The sequence below is a fragment of the Suricata suricatta genome, chromosome 3, assembly GCF_006229205.1.
Source record: "Suricata suricatta isolate VVHF042 chromosome 3, meerkat_22Aug2017_6uvM2_HiC, whole genome shotgun sequence".
Taxonomy (NCBI): domain Eukaryota; kingdom Metazoa; phylum Chordata; class Mammalia; order Carnivora; family Herpestidae; genus Suricata; species Suricata suricatta.
The window spans coordinates 122,817,229-122,840,544 of record NC_043702.1 but is presented as its reverse complement, the minus strand read 5'-3'; the positions used below and the strand labels follow the sequence as shown (position 1 = coordinate 122,840,544).

The 23,316-nt window shown below is 41.1% G+C and overlaps 1 protein-coding gene across 1 annotated transcript in view; it reads left to right on the top strand.

Annotated features, from left to right (window-relative positions):
• SLC9C2 (solute carrier family 9 member C2 (putative)) overlaps positions 1-23,316 on the top strand; it is a 91,807-nt gene that overhangs the window by 64,093 nt on the left and 4,398 nt on the right. The window contains exons 20-26 of the mRNA XM_029935068.1: positions 1,938-2,086; positions 4,294-4,419; positions 9,887-9,985; positions 12,892-13,059; positions 15,254-15,385; positions 21,587-21,772; positions 23,209-23,293. Coding sequence (XP_029790928.1) covers positions 1,938-2,086; positions 4,294-4,419; positions 9,887-9,985; positions 12,892-13,059; positions 15,254-15,385; positions 21,587-21,772; positions 23,209-23,293 — 945 coding nt within the window. The remainder of the gene's footprint in view (positions 1-1,937; positions 2,087-4,293; positions 4,420-9,886; positions 9,986-12,891; positions 13,060-15,253; positions 15,386-21,586; positions 21,773-23,208; positions 23,294-23,316) is intronic.

Genomic DNA, 23,316 nt, shown 5'->3' with positions numbered 1-23,316 from the left:
TTGATTCAGTCCTGTAAAAGGGAATGCCTGTTCCCACTTGGTTACTGCAACTCATTATTGAATGCTAATTATGTCAGGAACGGTGTTATCAGTTTTAAATGCATTATCTCATTTTATCCTCTATGAGGCAAGCACTATTATTATCTTCCCTTTATAGATAGTGAAGCTGAGGTTTAGAAGCTTAACGTGCCTCATGTCATGTGGGTAATATGAGCTAGATCTCAAGCCCGGGTGCACCTCACACTGAAATCTCTGTTCCTGATCACACTATCCTTCATTTTAGTGGCCAGCTCATTGCAGTTCAAAAACAAGTTTGAGTAGGAACGTTGGGTGGCTCAGTGGCTTAAGGATCTGACTCTTAATATCAGCTCAGGTCATGATCTCAGAGTTTGGGAGTTTGAGCTCTACAGCAGGTTCCATGCTGACAGCTCAGAGCCAGCTTGGGATTCTCTATGTCCCTCTCTGCCTCTCCCTAACTCATGCATGTGCCCTTACTTTCTCTCAAAAAATATAAATAAACTTTAAAAAAGTTTCTAGGGTACCTGGGTGGCTCAGCTAAGCATCCGACTTCGGCTCAAGTTATGATCTTATGGTTTGTGGGTTCAAGCCCCACATCAGGCTCTGTGTTGATAGCTCAGAGCCTAGAGCCTGCTTCAGATTCTGTGTCTCCCTCTCTCTCTGCCCCTCCTCTGCTTATACTGTCTCTCTCTCTCTCTCTCAAAAATTACGCAAAATATTTAAAAAAAAATTTATTGCTAGTTTCTTAAGGAATCTCCACACTGTTTTCCAGAGCGGCTGCACGAGTTTACATTCCCACCAACAGTGCAGGAGCGTGCCCGTTTCTCCACATCCTCACCAGCATCTATAGTCTCTTGATTTGTTCATTTTAGCCACTCTGACCGGTGTGAGGTGGTATCTCAGTGTGGTTTTGATTTGTATTTCTCTGATGCTGAGTGATGCTGAGCATCATTTCACATGCCTGTTGGCCATCTGGATGTCCTCTTTGGAGAAGTTAAGTGCTGATGCATAGGAGCACATGTACCCCAATGTTCATAGCAGCACTGCCAACAATAGCCAAATCATTGAAAGAGCCTACATGTCCATCAACTGATGAGTGGATCAAGAAGATGTGGCTTATCTATACAATGGAATACTACATGGCAATGAGAAAGAATGAAATCTGGCCATTTGTAGCAAAGTGGGTCACCTTCTTGGCTCCCTAATATTTGTTTTTGAGAGAGAGAGAGAGAGAGTGGGGGAAGGACAGAGAGAGAGGGAGACACAGAATCTGAAGGAGGCTCCAAGCTCTGAGCTGTCAGCACAGAGCCTGAAACAGGGCTCGAACTCATGGACTATGAGGTCATGACTTAAGCCAAAATCCAATGCTTAATTGACTGAACCACCCAGGCTTCCCTGGAGGTCAGGCATTTTGCTCAATGTTAGGATGACAAAGATAAAAGGGACCTATTGTGGCTGTTTTCCAGTCCAGTTTATGACTTCCCGTGTTCATTAAAGGAGAAAAGCTTTGCAATTTGATCTCAGAAAACTCCACCAGATGAAGTTGGGGGTCCCTTTCATGAAGTCATTTATACGTTCACCCAATGAAAGTTATATGATATGGAGGATGAGACAAATAAGTAAGGATCAAAATCCCACACTGTACTAGGCTCCCTACTGGAGATATGTAAGACATGCCATGGGAATGAGGAGGAGAGAGTGATTCTCTCCCAGCTGCTGGGGGAAGCCAGTTTTCAGTGTTCTCATCCATAAAATATAGATGAAAATAACTCTAGTCCTACATGCTTTGCATGTTCTGTATGAAGCAGGAATGAAAGAATATTGGGTAAACACTTTGGAAATGATAAACAATTACACAAATATTAGTTATTATCATGGTTATGGCATTGTGTGCTTACTGACGGTTCTCTTTGCTTCAGGGCTCATAGAGCACGAGGGTCGTGATGTTGTCATTGCTTTGAAGACTAAGCAGGCCGTCCAGACCGTGTTTAACAAGGCTCTGAAAAATCTCGCCTTCCTTTTGTCAAGAGGCATTATTGATAAACCTGAGGCCATTGAGATAAATGAGGTAATAAAGCAATTATCCATGCTGCTTGATTCCATGAGCCCAACACCCAAGCCTGCATTGTTATTTGAGCAGAATGTAATGAGTGAGAGACTAAATCGGGTGTTGGCTGTAATTTGCCTACAGCCTTTGTAATGCCGGTGGCAGCTAGCACCAATGCTACCTGGTGTACACCATGTCAAAACTATTTGGTTGCAAATAACAGAAAACAACTTGAGCCAGCCCAAGCCATGAAACGGGGCTGGGGGACTCATTATTATGACACAGCATGATTAACCTAACCCATGGTAGCCAGACTGTATGGCCAGGTGTGAGGAAGGGACTTGACTATGGACCTGGAAAGCTTTCTAGATTCTCCATTTCCTATCAGGGTTGCCCTCTGTGGCATCTTCTTTTGGCTCCCTCTACAAATTCGTTAGACTTTTCTGCTTCTCTTTCCTCTGGTGGAATGTGTACTGCCTGGTCCCAACAGCTGTGACGAGGGAGGTGTAAGTCACATAATGTTAACATGATAGAGAAAAGATCAGCCTGGATGTGTGTGTGTGTGTGTGTGTGTGTGTGTGTGTGTGTGTGTGTGTTGGAGGGGGCCTGGGGGGCAGTTCTGAGAGAGGAGGAGCAGGGAGGACATTATCATTAGTTAGCTGATAAATGGACTTTTGAAAAATGATAAATGTATTTGCAAAAAATAAATGGGAACATGTAGCAGAGAAAAATATGTTTAATATTTAATGCTATCACTCTGTCACATCCACCATCTAGACTGGGTTTTTGTGCAAATATGATTGTTGTTATCCTCTGCAAGAATCTGTTTCCTAGCATAAATCAGAAATAGGGAAGTTCTGGTCCTACCTTCTGTCTGGGCTGCCCACTGATAAGCTGCTCCTGGGTGTCACATACTTTTCACGGGCAGCTCCCAGCCAAGGATCACATGCACTGTGCTTCTGGTCATTCCCTGGACATAGTCCCCTCTCCATGATTCCCAAAGGGAAATGGGTGTGGGACAGGCCAGGTTTCCCCTTTAAGGCTCTATCTCTTTAGACTAACATTATGGCAAAGAACGAAATAGGTTATATGATTTCCTCTTAGTTTCTGACAGAGGGGAAAAAAACTGCTACTTTACAGTATCCTTCAGGTTTATATATACCTCTCCACACATTGTGTTTTGTACTCTATTTTTTTCATTTATTAATTGAAGATTTATATAAGATTCAATTGAATTCTTGATATTCATTAATGAAAACAAATAATAGCCTTTAAAAGAGAGAGACTACTTTTTTTTCCTATAGGTCTGTTTAGAAAAGTAATGGATAAATCAATCATTCAACAGTTACTTATTGAATGCATATGAATTGCCTAAATCTTGGCCAAAGAGAGATAATTATCTTCCAAGTCATAAGGAGCCAGTCATTACCCAGCTGATTCAATTTAATTGAGTAAATACATGTTGAATACCTACTATGTGTTATGGACTCTTGAGGAGATTGGATACTTAATACAACATTGACCCCAAAGTCCATTGGCTCTTTCTTGTTCTTTCATTTAATCCTTTATTCATCCCGTCAACCAAGTGATTATCTCTTACCTGGTGTGGGAAGCCAGAGGAAGGTTTCTGAGAGCCCATAAAACTGGAACTCTATCCTTCAGTATTAGAAGAATGTAAGGAAACAAATAATACATATAAGAAAGATTTGAGAAAATGTGGCATTAAATTGTACAGTAGTCAACTGTGAAGTTTATTTTATTTTTTTTATTTTAGAGAGAGTGTGTGTGAGTGGGGAAAAGGGGCAGAGGGAGAGAGAGAAGATCTCCAGCGGGCTCTACACTCAGTGTGGAGCCCAACATGGGGCTCAATCCCATGATCCTAGGATCGTGAGCTGAGCCAAAATCCAGAGTTGGATGCTTACCCACTGTAGGCATCCAGGTGCCCGAAACTGAAAAGTTCAGATGATCTGAAATTAACATAGTGGACTACAGCGTTAACTGTATTATAAAGATCAATAAGTTAATATATCAATTCATAAATTCAGTGAGCTAAGGGAAGGTTAATAAACAAAAAAGGGTTAGAGGATAATTCAGATAGGGTGAGAGAAACTCCTAATCAAAATTAAAATAAATTTACATAACCATAGTTTTAAATGATTTCCTTCATTTTTACATATACTCTCTTTTCTGTTATAGGATCTGATCACCATTATTTTGATTGTTTTCAGGTACTTCTTGCAAAAATAAAAGCCCTGGATAAATTTCCAATGGCAATCCCACCACCAACTCCCGACAAATACCTTCATAATATTGTTTGGCTGGAAAATAAAGATGTTCTCATTGAGTTCTTCAAGGTAAAGATTCTGTTTTCTATTCTGGCTCAGGTTTAATAATAATTATTTTCCACTCCTAAGTTAAGATTGACAGAAAGCATATCCAAGCCAAGAGTCCTGTAATGGCTGATGCAGGGTAAGCCAAAACAGAAACCCAGCAAAGGCCAGAAGAGTAAATTTCGTTCTGAGCCTACATGGCAAACATGGTTTTTCACAATGGCTTATCTGCTTAGGATAAGCTATCCGCACGGCCTGGGAACAATCCCACCTTGTTTCATGTTGTAGCATTCTTGACTTCCAGACACACACTCTGGAAAAGACTTTTTAGAGGTTTTTAAGTTTAAGTTACTATACAGGCCAAGTAGATGACATAAAAGCAAAACAAGCTGTGTATAGTTTTATAGGAAAGAGAAAGAACTGTGGTATATTCCAGAGTTCATGCCCTGTCTAAAGTCAGCTGAATGTTATTGGAATTTGGACTCTTACAAGAAATATTTATTGAACCTCCTCCTTGTGCCAGTTCTAGGTTTGGGGATATGCCAGTGAATAAGTTAAATGAAGTCCTTGCTTTCATGGACTTTATATTATACAGCTAGAACTAAGCAATAAACACACCAGCACACAAATATATAGTCTGTTAGATGATCATCAATGCTATGGAGAAAAAGTAAGAAAAGGGAATATAGTGGGGGAACTATTTTATGACATTTGAAGTGAGATCTGCATGCTGTGCAAATGTCTGGGAGGAGAGCATTCTAGGCAAGTGCAGTGCCTGGTGTGGCGTGTGCTCAGTGTGTTCAAGGAACATCCCCAGAGACCCTGCGGCACAAGCAGTGACGGCAGGAGCAGATGAAGTTGGAGTAGTTGTAGGGCCTGAGTGTGTACAACTCTGCTAGCCATTGTAAGGGCTTTGGCTTTTACTCTGAATTCACTGGAAACTTATAGGAAGGTTTTGAACATGGTCTAACTTACATTTAAAAATGGTCACCTTGGGGATATCTGGGTTGCTCAGTCAGTTAAATGTCTAACTCTTGATTTCAGCTCAGGTCATGGCCTCACACACTGACTGTGTGGAACCTGCTTGGGATTCTCTCTCTCTCTCTCTCTCTCTCTCTCGCCTCTCTCTCTCTCCTCCTGACCCCCTTCTCTCTGACCCTCCCTGGCCTGCATGCACATGTGCACTTATGTGTATTCTCTTTCTTTCTCTCAAAATAAATAAATAAACTTTAAAAAAAGGACCATCGTGCTGCTGTAAGGGGTCAAGGGCAAGCCAGAGGCAAGAGTGATGGTGGTTTGGTTTAGTGAAAGTGATAAGTGGTCAGCCTCTTAATGTGTTTTTGAAGGTAGAGCTGACGGGTGCTGATGGAAGGAGTGTTGAGAGGATGACTTCTGAGATTTCAGTCTGAAACTAGGAATGGAGTTCCCATTGACTTAGGTGCAGGAGAGATTTATATGGAGGGCATAAAAGTTTGATTCTAAATGAGTTAAATTTGAGTAGGCTATTAGACACCCAGTGGAGATGTTGAGTAGGCAGTAGGACATGTGACTGTAATTCAGGGGGGCAGGCCAATTGGGAGATAGATATTTTGGAGTTTTCAGTATAGAGATAGCATTTAATATATGGAGACTTAATGAGATAAGTTAAGGAATTATTATGGACATCCAAGGATTGAGTCCTGTGCTATCCAGCATTTAGAGTGGAAATGAGAAGGAATTAGCAAAAAGGATAGGAAAGAGATCAGATTTGTGTTCACCAGAGGTAGAGTATAGGGGGAAGGAGAATTGAAGGAAAATTGTCAAAAGGTAGAAACTTCTAAATTATAAGATAAACAAGTGCTAGGAATGTGCTATACAACACATGACTGTAGTTAGCACTGCTGCCTGGTGTATTTGAAAGTTGCTAAGAGATTAAATCCTAAAAGTTCTCATCACAAGGAAAAAATTCTGTAACTACATGAGGTAATGGATGTTAAATAAACTTGTGGTAATCATTTCATAATACATGTATGTCTAGTAATTATGTGGTATTCCTTAAACCTGAACAGGGCTGTATGTCAATTATATCTCAAAAAAACTGGGTGGCAGGGGGAATTTAGGAGTAATCCATCATTTGGGAGGAAAACCAAAAGAGAGTGGTGTTCTAGGAGCCAAGTGAAAGAAGTGTTTCATTGAGGGGCAAGTAAGCAGCTATGTCAAATGAGGCTGAGATCAAATAAGATGAAGATTAGAAATCGACTATTAGATCTAATCATGTAGAGGTCAGTTTTGTTTTTTTTTTTTTTTTTAAGAAAAGCCATAGATCTGAATTTTTAAGTGAAATTCCCAAATTTTAAAAGTTTGGCTGAGGCTCCTGGGTGGTTCAGTCGGTTAAACTGCCGACTTTGGCTCAGGTCATGATCTCATGGTTTGTGGGTTCAAGCCCCACATCAAGCTCTGTGCTGACAGCTCAGAGCCTGGAGCCTACTTCTGATTCTGTGTCTATCTCTCTCTGCTCCTCCCCCACTTTTGCTCTGTCACTCTCTCTCAAAATTAAATAAACATTAAAAATAAATAAATAAAAATTTGGCACCAATTCAAAATTTTTAAAATATCCCTCAGGGCAAACAAAGAATGTCCTTGGATTGGATGTTACCCTTAGACCACCAGTTTGTGGTTCTAGTTTTAAATGGCTGTTGTATGAATTGTAAGATTTATAACTTTTTCATCACCCTGTTGAAATCTCTGTTAGATTTTTAGAATCAGGAAGACTCTGTGAGAAAGAATGGTATTTGCTTTACCACACATTTGGTTGTACCATACTTTCTGATCTAGGCATGTAGATATATAAGGCATCCATTTGTCCACATTGAGGACATTTTTCTTATTTTCTAAAAAGATAGCAATCATAATGAAGTTCTACTGAACTTTGAATATCTGATTCCTTTTTTGCTATACCAATATTTTCTTCCTATCGGAAAATTTTCAATTTTTCATCTGAAACTGATTTCAGATGTACTGAATTAAGACTCCTTTGGTTGAAAGTAACAAAAGCTAGGGGTGTCTGTATGTCTCATTTGGTTGAGCATCCAGCGTTGGTTCAGGTCATGATCTTGCAGCTCACGACTTCCAGTCCTGCATTGGGCTCTGTGCTGATGGATCAGAGCCTGGAGCCTGCTTTGGATTCTGTGTCTCCCTCTCTCTCTGCCCCTCCCTTACTCATGCTCTGTCTCTCTCTCCCTCTCAAAAATAAATTTTAAAAAATTCTTCTTAATTAAAAAAAAAAGTAACAGAAAGCTTACTTGAACAAGTTTAAGCAAAGGGGACGATGACTGAAAAGACAATGTGGTGGTAGATAGAAGCCACGAAGAAATAGTTAGCTAACTAACTGTGGGCAGGTTGGTATTCAGGCCGGCTCAGGAATATCAGTGGTGGGAATTTGTGGACTTTCTTCTAGCACTTGGATATCATGGCTCAGTTCTCAGTTCCCGGGCTCTGTATCTCTCAGTTCCAATGCTTGAGAGAGCAGTCCAACTGGTTCAGCTTGGATCTGATATCCTGCTTTGGGGAGCACAAGTGTGGCTGAAAGAAGGAGGAAGAAACCTGATGGTGATGGCCAGGGGCCATAGTGGGTAATTTGAAAATAGATTGCAAATAAATGCATGCGGGAGGTGGGAGACAGGTGTGGACTGGGAAGCAGGTGTCTCTACAGTGTTTCTTATAATTTGTGTTCTGCTTAGTTTTGTTAAAACCCAATTTAAGATAAAGTTAGGATTTGGCTCCTTATAGGTTATAATTTTCACAAGTGTAATTAACTGACCACCCGGTAGTGAATGGGGAGGAATGGCAAAACCAAAGGCAAAACCAATCTAACTCCATAGATTAGTGATTCAGACACCTGAGATGAATCTGTCACCACAGCACAACCTTCCTTCTATCCCTGACTTGCCATTGCCTCTGCAAGGCTGTTGGACTCTCTCTATCCCCTTAGAGACTTCTGTCACTCTACGTGCCCCCTTTCCTTAATATCTTGGGTCTTGATAGCCATTTCAACCTGATTTTTACCAGGGTAAAAATTGTGATGGATTGGGAGTACACAGCCCAGGGAATGTGTGGCTAACTAGCTAAAATCCACACGGTAAACAAAATAAAGTACCCCTGATGGTAGACTGTAATTTCAAACTTGGTTTCCATCATAGCTACAATAGTTAATTTTAACTGTTCCTCCTTCTTTCATCCTCCAGCTAGTGTGGTTAATTACAAACCTAATAGGCTATAAAAAGAATCCAGAAATCAATGGCAGAAAATAAGAGTCTGAAAAACACACAAATTACCCAATAAGCTGGGTAATTGGCTTTAGGCACCCTTTTTGAAAAATCGTGAGGTTATGCATGCTTGCTCCAACACTGTCAAATCATTCAGAAGTGCATGAAGTAAAAACTGAAAACTCATTACTCCTTACCCCACATTGAGAGATGACTACTCTGAATGATTTAGAAATATGTTTTCTACATATCTTTATAACATGCAGATCTGTCACACTAATTCTCCTGTCACAAACCCTTCTGTGGTTCCTCTCTGATTTGGGGGAAAAGCCCAAACTCTTTAATGCACTTACAAGACCCTCCTGGACCTGGCTTTGGCTCACTTCTCCAGCCCTTTCTCTATTGGGTGTGTTATGACTTTCATGGACCCTGGCACTTTTGCTGTAGTCAGCCTCCTCCCCCATATAAAAGTACAAAACATTATACTTTATGACTGTGTTAGTATAAAGATGAATATATTAGTATTAAATGTTTTAGTATTAAAGCATTTTCCTCCACCTAAAAGTTGTTTTGCTCCCTTCTGATTTTAAAAGAAATGAAAATATTGTCGTGAGTTCCTAATGTATCGGGAACCCTAGGCACTATGCCTATTGAGGCCTAATTCATAACTCAGTCCTGTCTCCACCCCACCCTGCTGTGGCCACAGAATACCAAATCTTCTATAGTTACCCCAACCGTAGATACCCTGTTGGTTTCTGGGTCTTTGCACATACTGAATCCTCTGCTCTGAATGGTGTTCAACTCATTGTATCCTGGCTCTCTGTTACCCTTCCTTCAGGCCTCAGCTTAGCTGTTCCTTCCCTTTAAAATCTTCCCTGGACACCCAAGACAGGATCCTGCGGCCTTTCTGGACTTTTCCAGAGCATCCTGTCTCTGTCTCCTTTGTCAGAAGTATCACACTTTATTGTAACCATTTACTCTACTGAGCACTTATTGGGTGTTTCCATCAGTCACTGTGCCTGGTACAAATCACAAAGTCTACAGTTTGCTTGCCTGTCCCTTTCCTTTTAAATAAAATTTATGACGCATGTCAGCATGTTATAATCCATTAACAAACTAAAGCATATAGTCTGTGGAGGTTTTTTTTTTTCCTACTTGAAACCCATTTTACCTTTAAAATCTTATTTCTATTTAGAAAAGTAGACTAGGAAATTTTCGTGTTGACTCTTTTTTTATTTTTCTTTCAGGAAAGAGCCAAACTTGCCCACTTTGACTATGGAGATGTCATTTGTAAAGAAGGTCAAATGCCAGAAGGAATCTACTTAATTATTTCAGGAATGGCAATTGTAAGGGACTGTTCATTCTTTACTGAAAATGTACTTTGAAATATATGATTTTAACATACGGAGAAGTTTAGGAACCAGGAGAGTTTCACATTTTTACATAATTTCTAACTGAAACTATTTCTGCTCAGAGTAAACACTAGAACTGAGAGAGAATGATAATACCCAACATCTGAAAGGTGCTTCCCATTTAACTAAATGTTTTTATAGTCTTTACTTATTCCTCATAACAATCATGAGAAGAAGCAGTCTTTTCCATGATGTTCAGATAAACTACTTGGAGAAGTCAAGTTACCTAAAGGAAGTGAGAGTCGAGAATGAGGGGATGGACCACAATGTCAGATCCTTAGAGGCCAAATAGGATGAAGATTGAAAATACAACTTTTACCACACCACTAGGAGGCATTTGGTGACCAGAGTGAGAGAAAGATGTCTGTTGAGTGAAGGGGACAAGAGTCCTTTAGAATCTGAATGCTAGTAGCTGAATACATGGGTGAACCCCAGCTTATGGCCCAAATAATTCCTAGATCCTAAATGATGGTGACAAATGACAAACCCTTATAATACACATACTATATCTGGCTTTCAATTTTTGGAAGGGGTATTTCAGAGCTTAAAAATATCAAAACTGATCATGGAAATAAACTGTTATGATAAATATATTATAATACTATCACGTAACCCTTATTAAAGTCTGGCACTTTTCATTCATTTTTTCATTCACGGATTCATTCAACAAATATTTACCTCATTACCACCACAAGTGGCACTGTACATTCTAGGCACGGAATTAACAAAACAGACAAAAATCCTTGCCTTCCTAGAATTCACTTTCTAGCAGAGGCATAGAAGGAGATGGGATAATGAACAAAATAAGTTAAATATACAGTATGTTAGAGGTGATTGAGAGATGAAGTTAGTGGTAATTTTTTAAAGGGTGGTCTAAACGGAAATATATTATCACATTTAATCCTATGATAATCTTATTTTTCATAGGAGAAAGCTGATGTTAATTAATTCGCTTGCCCCTGCAAGGGTACATAGTAATAGGTCAAGAAGGGCTTTGAACGCATACAGTTGGCCTCAGTATCCATGGCCTTACCCACTATTCTGTGCTGCTTCCAGTAGATGTGCTATGTGCTATGTTCCTATTAGGATCAAAAGTACGCCACCACCTGTATTTATTAAGTATGTCAATTCAAACACTTAAAAGCCAAAATGTACATTTTCCTTTGGGGAATTTTCCTGCAATGACTGGGCTAGTCGTCTTCTCAAAGGATAAGTCCAGTAATATTTGGGCTGGAGATGTTATTAGTGTTTAATGGATACCATAGCAACTCAGGACACATTTAGCAGTTTAGATTATCTTACAGTTCTTAGTTCAGAAGTCCTATGGGTTTAGTTGCCTTTTTTGCTTGAATTTCACAAGGCCAATAGCAAGGGGTCAGTAGGGCAGTGTTCCCTTCTGGAAACTCTGAGAGCAGAATCAATTTCCAGATTCATCGAGGTTGCTGGTAGAATCTAGTTCTTATGGCTAGAGGACAGACATCCCTGCTTCTTTGCAGACTGTCAGCCGGGACCCACCTCCAGCCCCCAGAGTTCCCCTTCCATCCTTGCACGAAGGTCCCTATTTCAGAGCTGAAGCCAGTCCCTTTCTGGATGCCACGTCTCTCTGATTCTACTTCCTTTTCTCCTTTTGAGGGCTCATCTGATTACATTGGCCCAGCAGCATAATCCAGAATTTTATCTTTAAAGTATGCTGAGTAGTAACCCTTGTTCCTTCTGCAAAGTCCCTTCCCAGGAGTACCTAGATCAATGTTTGCTTGAATAACAAAGAGACAGGAATCTTGGAAAACTTCTTTAAATCTGCCTATAGATGTTATCTTATTTTCTTGGTTTATAAAAATCAGAGACAAGGTTCACTGCTCAAAGAGCCTTTGAATTACATTCAAAATTAAATTAGAGAAATGTTAAAGTCCTTTGGAAGCATAAATGCCTCTAAAAGTCTGAATGGTGATCACTGATGGAGGAGCATTTTCATAGCAACTTCTTCAATGGCCTTCAGTTCCCTGTTTCCTGAGTCCTGAACAATAGCCTTCATCTTTGTTATGCACAGTTAAACCTTCTGGAAAATTCTGTAATAGTTCTGGTAGGTTCCTGCAGCTTCCTCCTAAAATCTGATAGCTTTTTTATTTCCCCCACCCATGGCTATCTATTCTTTTCCTGAAGTGACTCAGTCACCCTGTATTCACCCTAAAAACTTGTTCTGTTGATGTCTCATGGAAATTATTAACCATTTTAAAGGGTGACAAGGTTGTGCTGAAATCATGGCTTGGTTTGGAGGCATTTTAATTCATACTGTCTGATTTAGTCTTCGTTCACCAGAGTCACTAGCCCATCATAAGAATTTCTAATAGACTCAGAATGGCTGGTTGAGTTAGTTGCAGACAGCAATGACTACTTTTGGTGGAATTTTTATAGAAGGAAGGTGTAAGTCAGTAGAAAGTTGTAAATGGAGTCATCTGTGAAGATTGGAAACAATCCTTCCTTTGGAGAATTGAAATGTGAAAGAAAATTGTGATTTTTTGTTTGTTTGTTTCTGAACCTTAATTCCTTTTTTATACCTGAAAGTCTAGTAAAGAGTCTTTTCTTTCCTGGAGGGATGCGGGGGGGGGGGGGGGGGGGGGGGGGGGGGGGGGATGTGGAGGATGGGCTAAATGGATAAAGGCTATTAAGGAATCTACTCCTGAAATCATTGTTGCAGTATATGCTAACTTGGTTGTAAATTTTTAAATAATTAATTAAAAAAAAGAATCTTTGCCTTCCATTGTTAATAATGGAAAGAAACAGTGGGAGCTTCTATGGTTTGGCTTGGTGAAGGGTTTCTAATTTTGTATTTCCGTTTGCAGTTGCGTGGCTCACCTCCTACCTTTGGAATAGACAGTAGCTTAAGGTCCGATAGAGAGTCCAACACCATGTTAACAGAATACTGTACCAGTGGTGACATCATTGGAGAGCTGAGCTGTCTGCTAAAGCATAAAATTGAATATACTGCCATCTGTGAAACTATTTTACAAGTAAGAAACTGGTTCTGCCTATATTGTGGGCTATTAGTTAATTCTTCTTGAAGTAAGTAAGGAATACCAATATCTTTTCTTCCTTTGGGTTCACATATCTTATGCAGCAATTGTGAAACAGCCATAGACTAGCTGAGAAAAGATTTAGTGTCTCACAGCCTGGCTGTGGGATCTGGAGTGAGCTATTTTAACCTCTTTGTGTATTAGTGCCCTTGTTTATTAAAAGAGAGAATGTCTAGCTTTGAAGTTATGAAGATTAGGAAAATAACTAAATGCCTGGCATGTATAGGCACTCAATAAATGGCCACCATTATGAGAGCTGTGTTTTAAAGAATACTTTTTTTTAATGTTTATTTTTGAGAGAGAGAAACCGAGCACAAGTGGGGGGAGGTGCAGAGAGAAAGGGAGACACAGAATCCAAAGCAGGCTCCAGGCTCTGAGCTGGCTGCACAGAGCCTGAGGTGGAGCTCGAACTCATGAACAGCAAGATCATGGCCTGAGCCGAAATTGGCCACTTCACCGACTAAGCCACCCAGGTGCCCCTACTTATTTTTTAAAATTATTATTTATTTACTATTATTATTATTATTTTTGAGAGACTATGAATGGGGAGAGGAAGAGAGAGGGAGACAGAGAGAGAATCTTAAGCAGGCTGCATGCTCTGCCTGACCTAGGGTTTGATCTCATGATTGAGCTGAAATCATGGGGTCATGGGATCATCACCTAAGCTGAAATCAAGAATCTTACATTCAGTTAACTGAACCACCCAAGTCCCCCCAAAGAATACTTTTTTTTTTTAATTTAAAAAAAAATGTTTATTTATTTTTGAGAGACCAAGAGACAGAGTGCAAGTTGGGGAGAGGCAGAGAGAGAGGGAGACACAGAATCCAAAGTAAGCTGCAGGCTCTGAGCTGTCAGCACAGAGCCTAATGCAAGGCTCAAACCCACGTACTGCGAGATCATGACCTAAGCCAAAGTCAGACACTTAACCAACTGAGCCACCCAGGCACCCCAAGAATACTTGGTTTTAACTTCCATTTCTGTCATTTTTCACTGGCTAAGTAAGAAGTTATCTATTCAACAAATAAATGGCCTGATATTCCATGTGATGTGGGGGATTCAAACAAATGAACCAGAGTTCTTGCTTACAAGGAATTCTTCAGCTTTTGGGACTGTTGCATTCAACAGAGGAGGGCCCGGAGTCTTAGGGGTGTCTGGGACATAAGGGAATGTTGCTTTATCAGTTTAATACCATTTCATTTCTGGAAGAGGACAAGAGGCATGAATTTAGTCCCAAAGTTGAAATGAAGTCATTGAAGTTCATGTAGGTAGAATTCTGGAAGAGCAGTCTTCCTTATTCAGGTAAGTAGTTGGCCTCTGGAAACAAATCCTGTGAATCAGTCTATAGCCAGCATGCAGGGGTGTAAGAGCACCTGGTCTGGAGCCCCAAACCAGGTTCCACCACCCGCTGCGGACAATATCCAAAGGCAGAGACGTGAGGGATGGTGAGACAAGAAATAAATTTATTTCAGTGAGGCCAACACAGAGAAGATAGCTGACTAGCAGCTCAAAGTCTCCATGTACTGAAAATACTTCTGGGTTTATATAAGGAAAATGTGGGGCAAAGGTGGATGGGTGTGGGCAGGTGGACAGTGAAGGTCAAATCTATTGTTGTCTTGGTGTCAGTCACAGGTGGGGTCTTGCTGGCTCAGAACAGTTCCTATTGCTTGAGGGGGTAGTTTTATTCCCAACTAAGTACGCTTTGCCCCCAAGGTCTTCAGCCTGAGCCAAGAGACAAGCTGGAAAGAAAAACCCAACTAGAAGTCTGCGGTCAAAATGGAGGCAGCCAGAGTCCTCTTTTGAGCCCTTTTCACCTACTGTGGCAATAAAAATAGAGAAGTTGAAATGACTTAGTGAATCTTGGGGTCTTGAACCGTCTCCTTTATCATAGCTATTGACTGGCTTATTATTAAGTGTATGCTTTAATTGAACTGTAAATTTTATCGTCTTACATATAGCAAACAATTTCTCCAGAACACAATGGACTTTAAATAGCAGAGAATCATAATTATACTAAAGTTGATGATTCTTCTGAGGGGTTAGGTGAAGATTAAATCTGCAGGCACCTTGTCCTCCGAGGACCTTATAATTTAGTTCTGAATCAAGCTTGCTGCTCGGTATCTTGTGGTTTCAGGCCTGCTTTATCTCCATGGAGGATTTGTATGAGGGCTTTGATGTCTTCTGGCCATCCTTGGAATATAAAATATGGCTAAAGCTTGCGCTCAAGATTGCCTATCAGTATTTTGAATCAAGTCTCATTGATGAGGTAAGTTACAGAATTAAAATGTGAATGGAATTTTATTTACTTTTTATAAAATGCATTTCATATTTTTGAGACAGAGACAGAAAGGAAGGTTGTATCCTATCTTCTAAAATGAGATTCCAGAATTTTAACCACTCTTGTTCTGACTTCCTACAGATCTTCAATTCTCTTGTCACAGCTGATTTTCTATCTACCTGCAGTCATACCTTAAAAAAAAATAAGATTCAGCAAATATTAAATAGGCAGATTCCCAAGAACTAGGTATTCATTCTATTTTGTGTGTTCATCCAGTCTTTGGTATTTTTAAAAGAAGCCCTTGGGATAAGAACCATTGCTCTAAACTCTGTCAATAGGGAATACAAGAGGAATAGCAGTTTTCTGGAGTAAATCATGGTTCCTTTTCATTAATATACAGAAACATAATGACTTCTGCTTTCAAGCTCAAAAATCCCTAATGTTCTGAGCCAATCTGCTCAGGCCCAGGTGGATGCTAGTTGAGTTTCTCTTTGGGCGGCGTGTTAGTTCTGTGTAGCTTTTGGAATGATCTGTGTGAGTACTGATTGGGCTGGTGTTTCTTAGAGTCTCCTCTACCTATGTTAATATAAATCTCCTGTTTTGTCAAAATCTTTATTGGGGTGACTGAGCCTCTTTTATGAACTTTTTTCTAGCAAGTAGTAGCTCAAGCCTGTTCTTGGATTGGCATGATTTACAATCCATATTTATACCCTATTTAATAATTATTTGAGCCCCTCTTAAAAGTTAGGAACTGGGGAAGTGACAGTCCCAGAGTTTGACAGCATTCTTGCATCTCATTGCAAGGAGACTGGATATGAATATTGGCTTAAAGCAGGAAACAGCCGCCTTGACCTCTACTGCAGCAATTTCCTACTCGACACATCCCCAAAGGCAAGGGAATCAAGAGAAAAAATGAACGAACTATTGGGGCCTCATCAGGATAAAACGCTTCTGCACAGCAAAGGAAACAATCAAGAAAACTAATAGGCAACCAACAGAATGGGAGAAGATAGTTGCAAATGACATATCGGATAAAGGGCTAGTATCCAAAATCTACATGGAACTCACCAAACTCCATACCCAAAAAACAAATAATCCAGTGAAGAAATGGGCAGAAGACATGAATAGACACTTCTCCAAAAAGGACCTCCAGATGGCCAACAGGCACATGAAATGATGCTCAGTGTCACTCATCATCAGGGAAACACAAATCAAAACCACACTGAGATTCCACCTCACGCTAATCAGAGTGGCTAAAATGAACAAATCAAGAGACTATAGATGCTGGTGAGGATGTGGAGAGACGGGCACCCTCCTACACTGTTGGTGGGAATGTAAACTCGTGCAGCCGCTCTGGAAAACAGTGTGAAGGTTCCTCAAAAAACTATCAGTAGAACTCCCCTATGACCCAGCAATAGCACTGCTGGGGATTTACCCAAGGGCTGATGCATAGGGGCACATGTACCCCAATGTTCATAGTGGCACTTTCAACAATAGCCAAATCATGGAAAGAGCCTAAATGTCCATCACCTGATGAGTGGATCAAGAAGATGTGGGGGCGCCTGGGTGGTTCAGTCGGTTAAGCCTCCGGCTTCGGCTCAGGTCAGATCTCACGTTCATGGGTTTGAGCCCCGCATCAGGCTCTGTGCTGACAGCCAGCTCAGAGCCTGGAGCCTGCTTCCAGTTCTGTGTCTCCTTCTCTCTCTGCCCCTCCCCCTCTCATGCTCTGTCTCTCTCTGTATCAAAAATAAATAAAACATTTAAAAAAATTTAAAAAAAAAGAAGATGCAGTTTATCTATACATTGGAATACTACATGGCAATGAGAAAGCATGAAATCTGGCCATTCGTAGCAAAGAGGATGGACCTCGAGGGTGTCACGCTAAGCAAAATAAGTTAAGTGGAGGACCGATACCATATGTTTTCACTCATAGGTCTAACAGGAGAAACCCAATGGAGGACCATGGGAAGGGGAAGGGGGGCGGGGAAGAGTTAGGGAGAGGGAGGGAGGCAGATCATGAGAGATTCCTGAATACTGAAAACAAACTGAGGGCTGAAGGGGGTGGCGGAAAAGGGAAGGGGGGGTGATGATCATGGAGGAGGGCACTTGTGGGGAAGAGCACTGGGTGTTATATGGAAACCAACCTGATAATAAACTATAAATTTAAAAAAAAGATTAGCATGACTGAAGAGAATGAGAAGACAAGTCACAGAGTGGAAGTGTATATTTGCAAAAGACACATCTGATACAGAACTGTTATCCAAAATATACAAAGAACTTTTACAACTCAACAATAGGGAAACAAACAACCCAATTAAAAAATGGGCCAAAGATCTTAACAGACACCTCACCAAAGAAGATATACAGATGGCAAGTAAACATGTTGTATCTACATCACATATCCTCAGAATAATGCAACATTGTGATTCCATTATGCATCTACTAGATTGGCCAACATTTGGAACACCGACAGCTCCAAATGCTGATGAGGATGTGGGGCGACAGGAGCTCTCATTCATTGCTGATTGGAATGCAAAATGGTATAGCTACTTTGGAAGACAGAGTAGGAGTTTCTTATAAAACTGAACAAACTCTTACCATATGATCCAGTAATCAGTATCCTTGATATTTATCCAAAGAAGTTGAAAACTTATGTTCACAAAGAAATCTGAACACAAATATTTATAGAAATTTTATTCCTAATTGCCAAAACTTGGAAACAACCAACCAAAACATCTTTTAGTAGAAGAATGGATAAATAAACTATGGCACATCCAGACAATGGATTTTATTCGATGCTAAAAAGAAATGAACTTGGCCACCTGGGTGGCTCAGTCAGTTGAGCGTCCAACTTCAGCTAAGGTCATGACCTCACAGTTCATGGGTTCAAGCCCCATATCGGGCTGTATCTCCCTCTATCTCTGCCCCTCCCCTGCTTATACTCTCTCTCTCTCTCAAAATATAAGATAAACATTAAAACTTAAAAAAAATTTTTTTAAATGAACTATCAAGCCATGAAAAGCCATGGAGAAAACCTAAATACATATTACCAAGTGAAAGAGGCCACCAGAAAAGGTTACACACTGTGTGATTCCAATTATAATACATTCTGGAAAAGGCAAAACTAAGGACACAATAAAAAGATCAGTGGTTGCTAGGAGATGGGGCATAAGGAATAAATAGATGGAGTGCAGAGGATTTTAGGACAGTGAAACTGCTCTGCATACCGTAACAATGGACATATGACGTTACACATTTATCCATGAAATTTATAACACCAAGAGTGAACCCTAAAGTAAACTATGGACTTTGGCTGATTATGATGTGTCAATGTAGGTTCATCAACTGTAGTAAACCTACCACTCTAGTGCTGGATATTGATAATGGGGAAGCTATACATGTGTAGCCTGGAGTATATGGGAGAGAGTATATACCTTTCTCTCAATTTTGCTGGGAACCTAACACTGCTCTAAAAAATTGTCTTAAAAATTAGCGTGTCAGACTAAGGAAGTCATGTTTCTTTTACTATTTGGCAATAATTTTCAGAAAAATTTTAGTGGCAGGGCAAAAAGATTTAGATTCTTCTCTTCTTTCTGCTTTGCCTCTTCATGAGAAGGGGGATACATTTAGTCTAGTATGAAACTCCAGAGGAGAGAATTAAGACCAGTAGGATGAAAGTGTATGGAATCAGATGACTCAATAAAAGGTGAATGTCCTTTTATTTTTTTAATGTTTGTTTAGTTTTGAGAGAGAGAGAGGGAGAGAAAGACAAAAACATAGCATGAGTGAGGGAGGGGCAGACAGAATCCGAAGCAGACTCCAGACTCCAAGATGTCAGCACAGAGCCCTAAGCAGAGCTTGAAATCATGGACTGTGAGATCATGACCTGAGCTGAAGTCGGACTTTTAACTGACTGAACCACCCACATGCCTCTCCTTTCATTTTTTAAATAATTTCCAAGTTATGCATATTTATTATCTAAATTAGAAAATATAGATACAAAAAACCCCACAAAAATCAAAAACAAGAAAAAGGAGATACAGATACAAAACATAAGAAAATAGTAATAACCTTTTATCCTGATTTGATTTTATTTATAGAGAATCTCTATCCAACACTTTGGCTTATTTCCTTCTAGTCTTTTCCCATCAAAGAACTAGCCAATTAAGACTTTTAGAGCCTGTAAAAAGAGGTTTAGAAACACTGCTAAGCTTATACTGCAAACCCTCCTCTAAATCACAGAACTCAAAATTTACGTGCATTTAACAACCAAAATAAGGTGCTTGGGTGGCTTAGGCAGTTAAGCATCCAACCTTTGATCTTGACTCAGGTCATGATCTCACAGTTCATGGGTTCAAACTTCACATCAGGCTCTGTGCTGACAGTGTGGAACCTGCTTGAGATTCTCTTTCTGTCTGTCTGTCTCACTCTCTCTCTCTGCGCCTCCCCTGCTCACACTCTTCTCTTTGTCTTTAAAAATAAATAAACTTAAAAAAACAAACATTAAAAAAAGCTTATTTTTTAATAGATTTTCTCCTTGTAAAGTTTTAGATATTTACTAATTTTCTTACGTTTTTCGTGTCCCAGGTGAGCTGCTGCTCTCAGCAGTTAAGTGTTCAGTTTGCCCATTAGGGACCAAGGTCTGAGGACAGGCTCATGTAGCTGTGCAAGGAACAAGGGCGTTGTCCAGGAGTGTCCTGTCATGGGCTGACCTCTGAGCGCGTGGATTACTTTGCGGGGGCTGCCGTCACCAAGTACCACAACCTGGGGGGCGGGGGTTAAACAACAGAAATGTATTGTCTCACAGGTCTTAAGGCGAGAAATCTGAAATCAATGCATTGGCAGGGTTCATTCCCACTAAGGGCTATGAGAGAGGAAGAATCTGGTCCAGGCCTCCTTGTTGGCTTGGAGATGGCTGTCTTCATCCCACAAGGAGTTCCCTCTGTATGTGTCCCCCCGTTCTTTTTAAGTAAGCTCTACACCCAGTGTGGGGCTTGAACTCAGGACCCTGACATCAAGAGTTGCATGCTCTATTGACTGAGCCAGCCAGGCACCCCCAATCCTCCCCTTTTTATAAGGACATCATCCATATTGGATTAGTTGTCCACTCTACTCCGGTATGACCCCGTCTGAACTTAAACAATTACGTCTGCAATGACCCTATTTCTAAATAAAGTCACATTCTTTTATATATTTATTTAAAAAGTTTTTTTAATGTGTATTTATTTTTGAGAGAGAGACAATGAGAGCCAGGGAAGGGCAGAGAATCTGAAAGACACTGAGAGAGGGAGAGAGGGAGAGCAAGAGAGGGGACAGGGAATCTGAACCAGGCTTCAGGCTCTGAGTTGTCAGCACACAGCCCGATGCAGAGCTTGAACCCAAGAATCGTGAGATCATGACCTGAGCCGAAGTCGGATGCTTAACTGACTGAGCCACCCAGGTGCCCCAATAAAGTCACATTCTAATGTACTGGTGGTCAGAACTTCAACCTATGAAGTTTGGGGGGACACAATTCAACCGATACATAACAGCTCCCTTCCAGCTCTAATGACTGGGTAGTTCAGTTGGTTAAGCATCCGACTTCGGCTCAGGTCATGATCTCATGGTTTGTGGGTTCAAGTCCCATGTCAGGCTCTGTGCTGACAGCTAGCTCAGAAGCTGGAGCCTGTCTTCAGATTCTGTGTCTGCCTCTCTCTCTGACCCTCCCCTGCCCATGCTATCTTTCTCTCTCTCTTAAAAATAGATAAAACATTAAAAAAATAAAAAAAAACCCTATGATTCTGGGCTTTGAATTGTGACTCAGACTCGGTATGTTGCCTTGTTTTATTTTAGCTTTCTGCTATTGTTTGTTCACCTGTTAAGTGGGGTGTTTGCTTACTGCTGGGTAAAACCGAATCCACAAGGCATAGCTGGCCACCCTGCTGAGGGTGTCTGAGAGCTCATGCAAGCCTCTGAAGCAGGCTGGGTATTCAGATCCAGGGCCTCTCATAGTAATAACACAAACCGTCTCCAGTTCAAAATCTTGTCAGAGGCCATTCTGAACTCTAAATGGATTCTTTCAATTGGTCTAAGGGTCTCTATGCCTTTTGACACCCTCAAAGAACTCAGCTAAATCAGTGAATCTGCCTTCTTCTTGATTCCATGTGTCATCTGCTATGATTTATAGAAAAAAATGTCATTTTATCCTAGGACTTAGAGTTTCAGAAGTGTGTGGGATTCAATCTGGCATATGTGGAGACTTTATCAAGCTATAACAAATTGGCTGTCGATAACATGACCATGAAATTCGTTATTATTGTGTATGGCAGTGTGATTGATACTAAGACAGAGGTACCATATCTAGCACCTTGCATTTTGCCTAAAACCTGTGAGCAGGTAAGGACTGATTTTTCTAAAGCATCATTTGCTTTCCATGGTGCCCTATAAGTGACTTTAAAACTCAACTGACCACCTCAAAACGAAATTTAACCTGGAAAGACCCTGCAGTTCTTACTGCCTTAAGCAAAGCAGTCAAAGCATGCTTAGGGCTTCCCATGTACAGTTGTGAGGGTTGGGCCCTACACAAGGCTGAGGGGGAACAGAGGGCTGGAATCTGCCTGCTCTCTACTTGCCAAGCCATTTGCCCTGGAGTAGGGTTGTACCTCCCAAAGGACAGGAAGCATTTTTTCCTTAGTTCACACCGAGGCAATGACACCATGTGCTAGTGTGGCTCTGAAGGGGTCTGACTGGTTAGTAAGAAGAAAGTTGAGCAGGGGCCACATCACTTTGCTTCCATGTCAGGGGCTGTGAGCATCCCTTGATGGTCGGCCCTGGATATCACCATCCCATGCATCTGTAAGGGAGAAGAGAGTGTGAACACCACGGGTGTGGTAGGAGGGCGTGGCAGGAAGGTGGAGCCCAGCAGTGGGGAGGACCAGGAGGGAGTGGGAAGAGCTGACCTGTCCATCTGGTAGGACGTTTCTCCTCCTGAGGAGAGACCCTTCCTGCCTGTTCATCTAGGAAATGAAAGGTTGATAATTAAATGAAAAATTTATGCCCTGGAAAAGTTGGTAAACCGCCCCAGAAGTGCATCTGTCCCTTTCGCAACATGATTAATCGGTACCTCTCAGTGATTCAAAGGATGATGTCAATTTAAGTGCTTTTCTAATAGAAAATGAAAATCGCTTTAGCTTTGAAGTGGGGGTGTGGGGGTGTGGGCGTGAGGCAGGGAGCAGCAGGAGCTGTTTGGAACCAGGCGTTCTTGGGCGTAAAGCCTGACCCCTTTGCCCATCAGTGTGTAAGCCAGAGGTAGCTGCCTTCTGACCCTCCGTTTCCTATTTGTGAGGCTCGGATAACAGCTGTGGCCTTCTCCTTGTGAGGATTGAGGGAGACGGTACCTGGTACCCAGAAATGATAGCTATAATTGTTACTTGCACCCTACTTGCCTTCTGGGAGGGCAGATTTTGAAGAGCACATAGGGCAAAAGTTCTGAGAAAAGAAGACAGTCTTGCCATCTGGGAAGGCTGGGCCCTGAGCCCTTGGACATCCACTTAGGGGTAAACGTAATTGAGTGTGTGCCGGGGATTTCCTGTTCTGGTCTGGTTACAAGTAAGGTGTGGACAGCTCCTTCCTGATAACTATATGCAAAAGATAATTTTCTGGTCCAAAACTTCTCAAAACCATGTTAGAGGGGGATTTGGAATGAAAAAGAGGGCTTAGGGTTGAAGCCCAGTTCTGAGTTCTGGCTTCTCTTATATTCTTTTAAAAGGTTAGGAAGCAGCCAGCTTAGAGACCAAAGCCTGCTCTTTTGACTAATTTCTTTTCTTCTTTAGGTTCGGGGAACTTCAGATTTAAGCAAGCTGCTGGTTATCCAAGCATCCAAGCCTCCCCAAAATACTAAAGACTCCGAAGCCATGGGTAAGGAGTAGCCCTTTCATGAT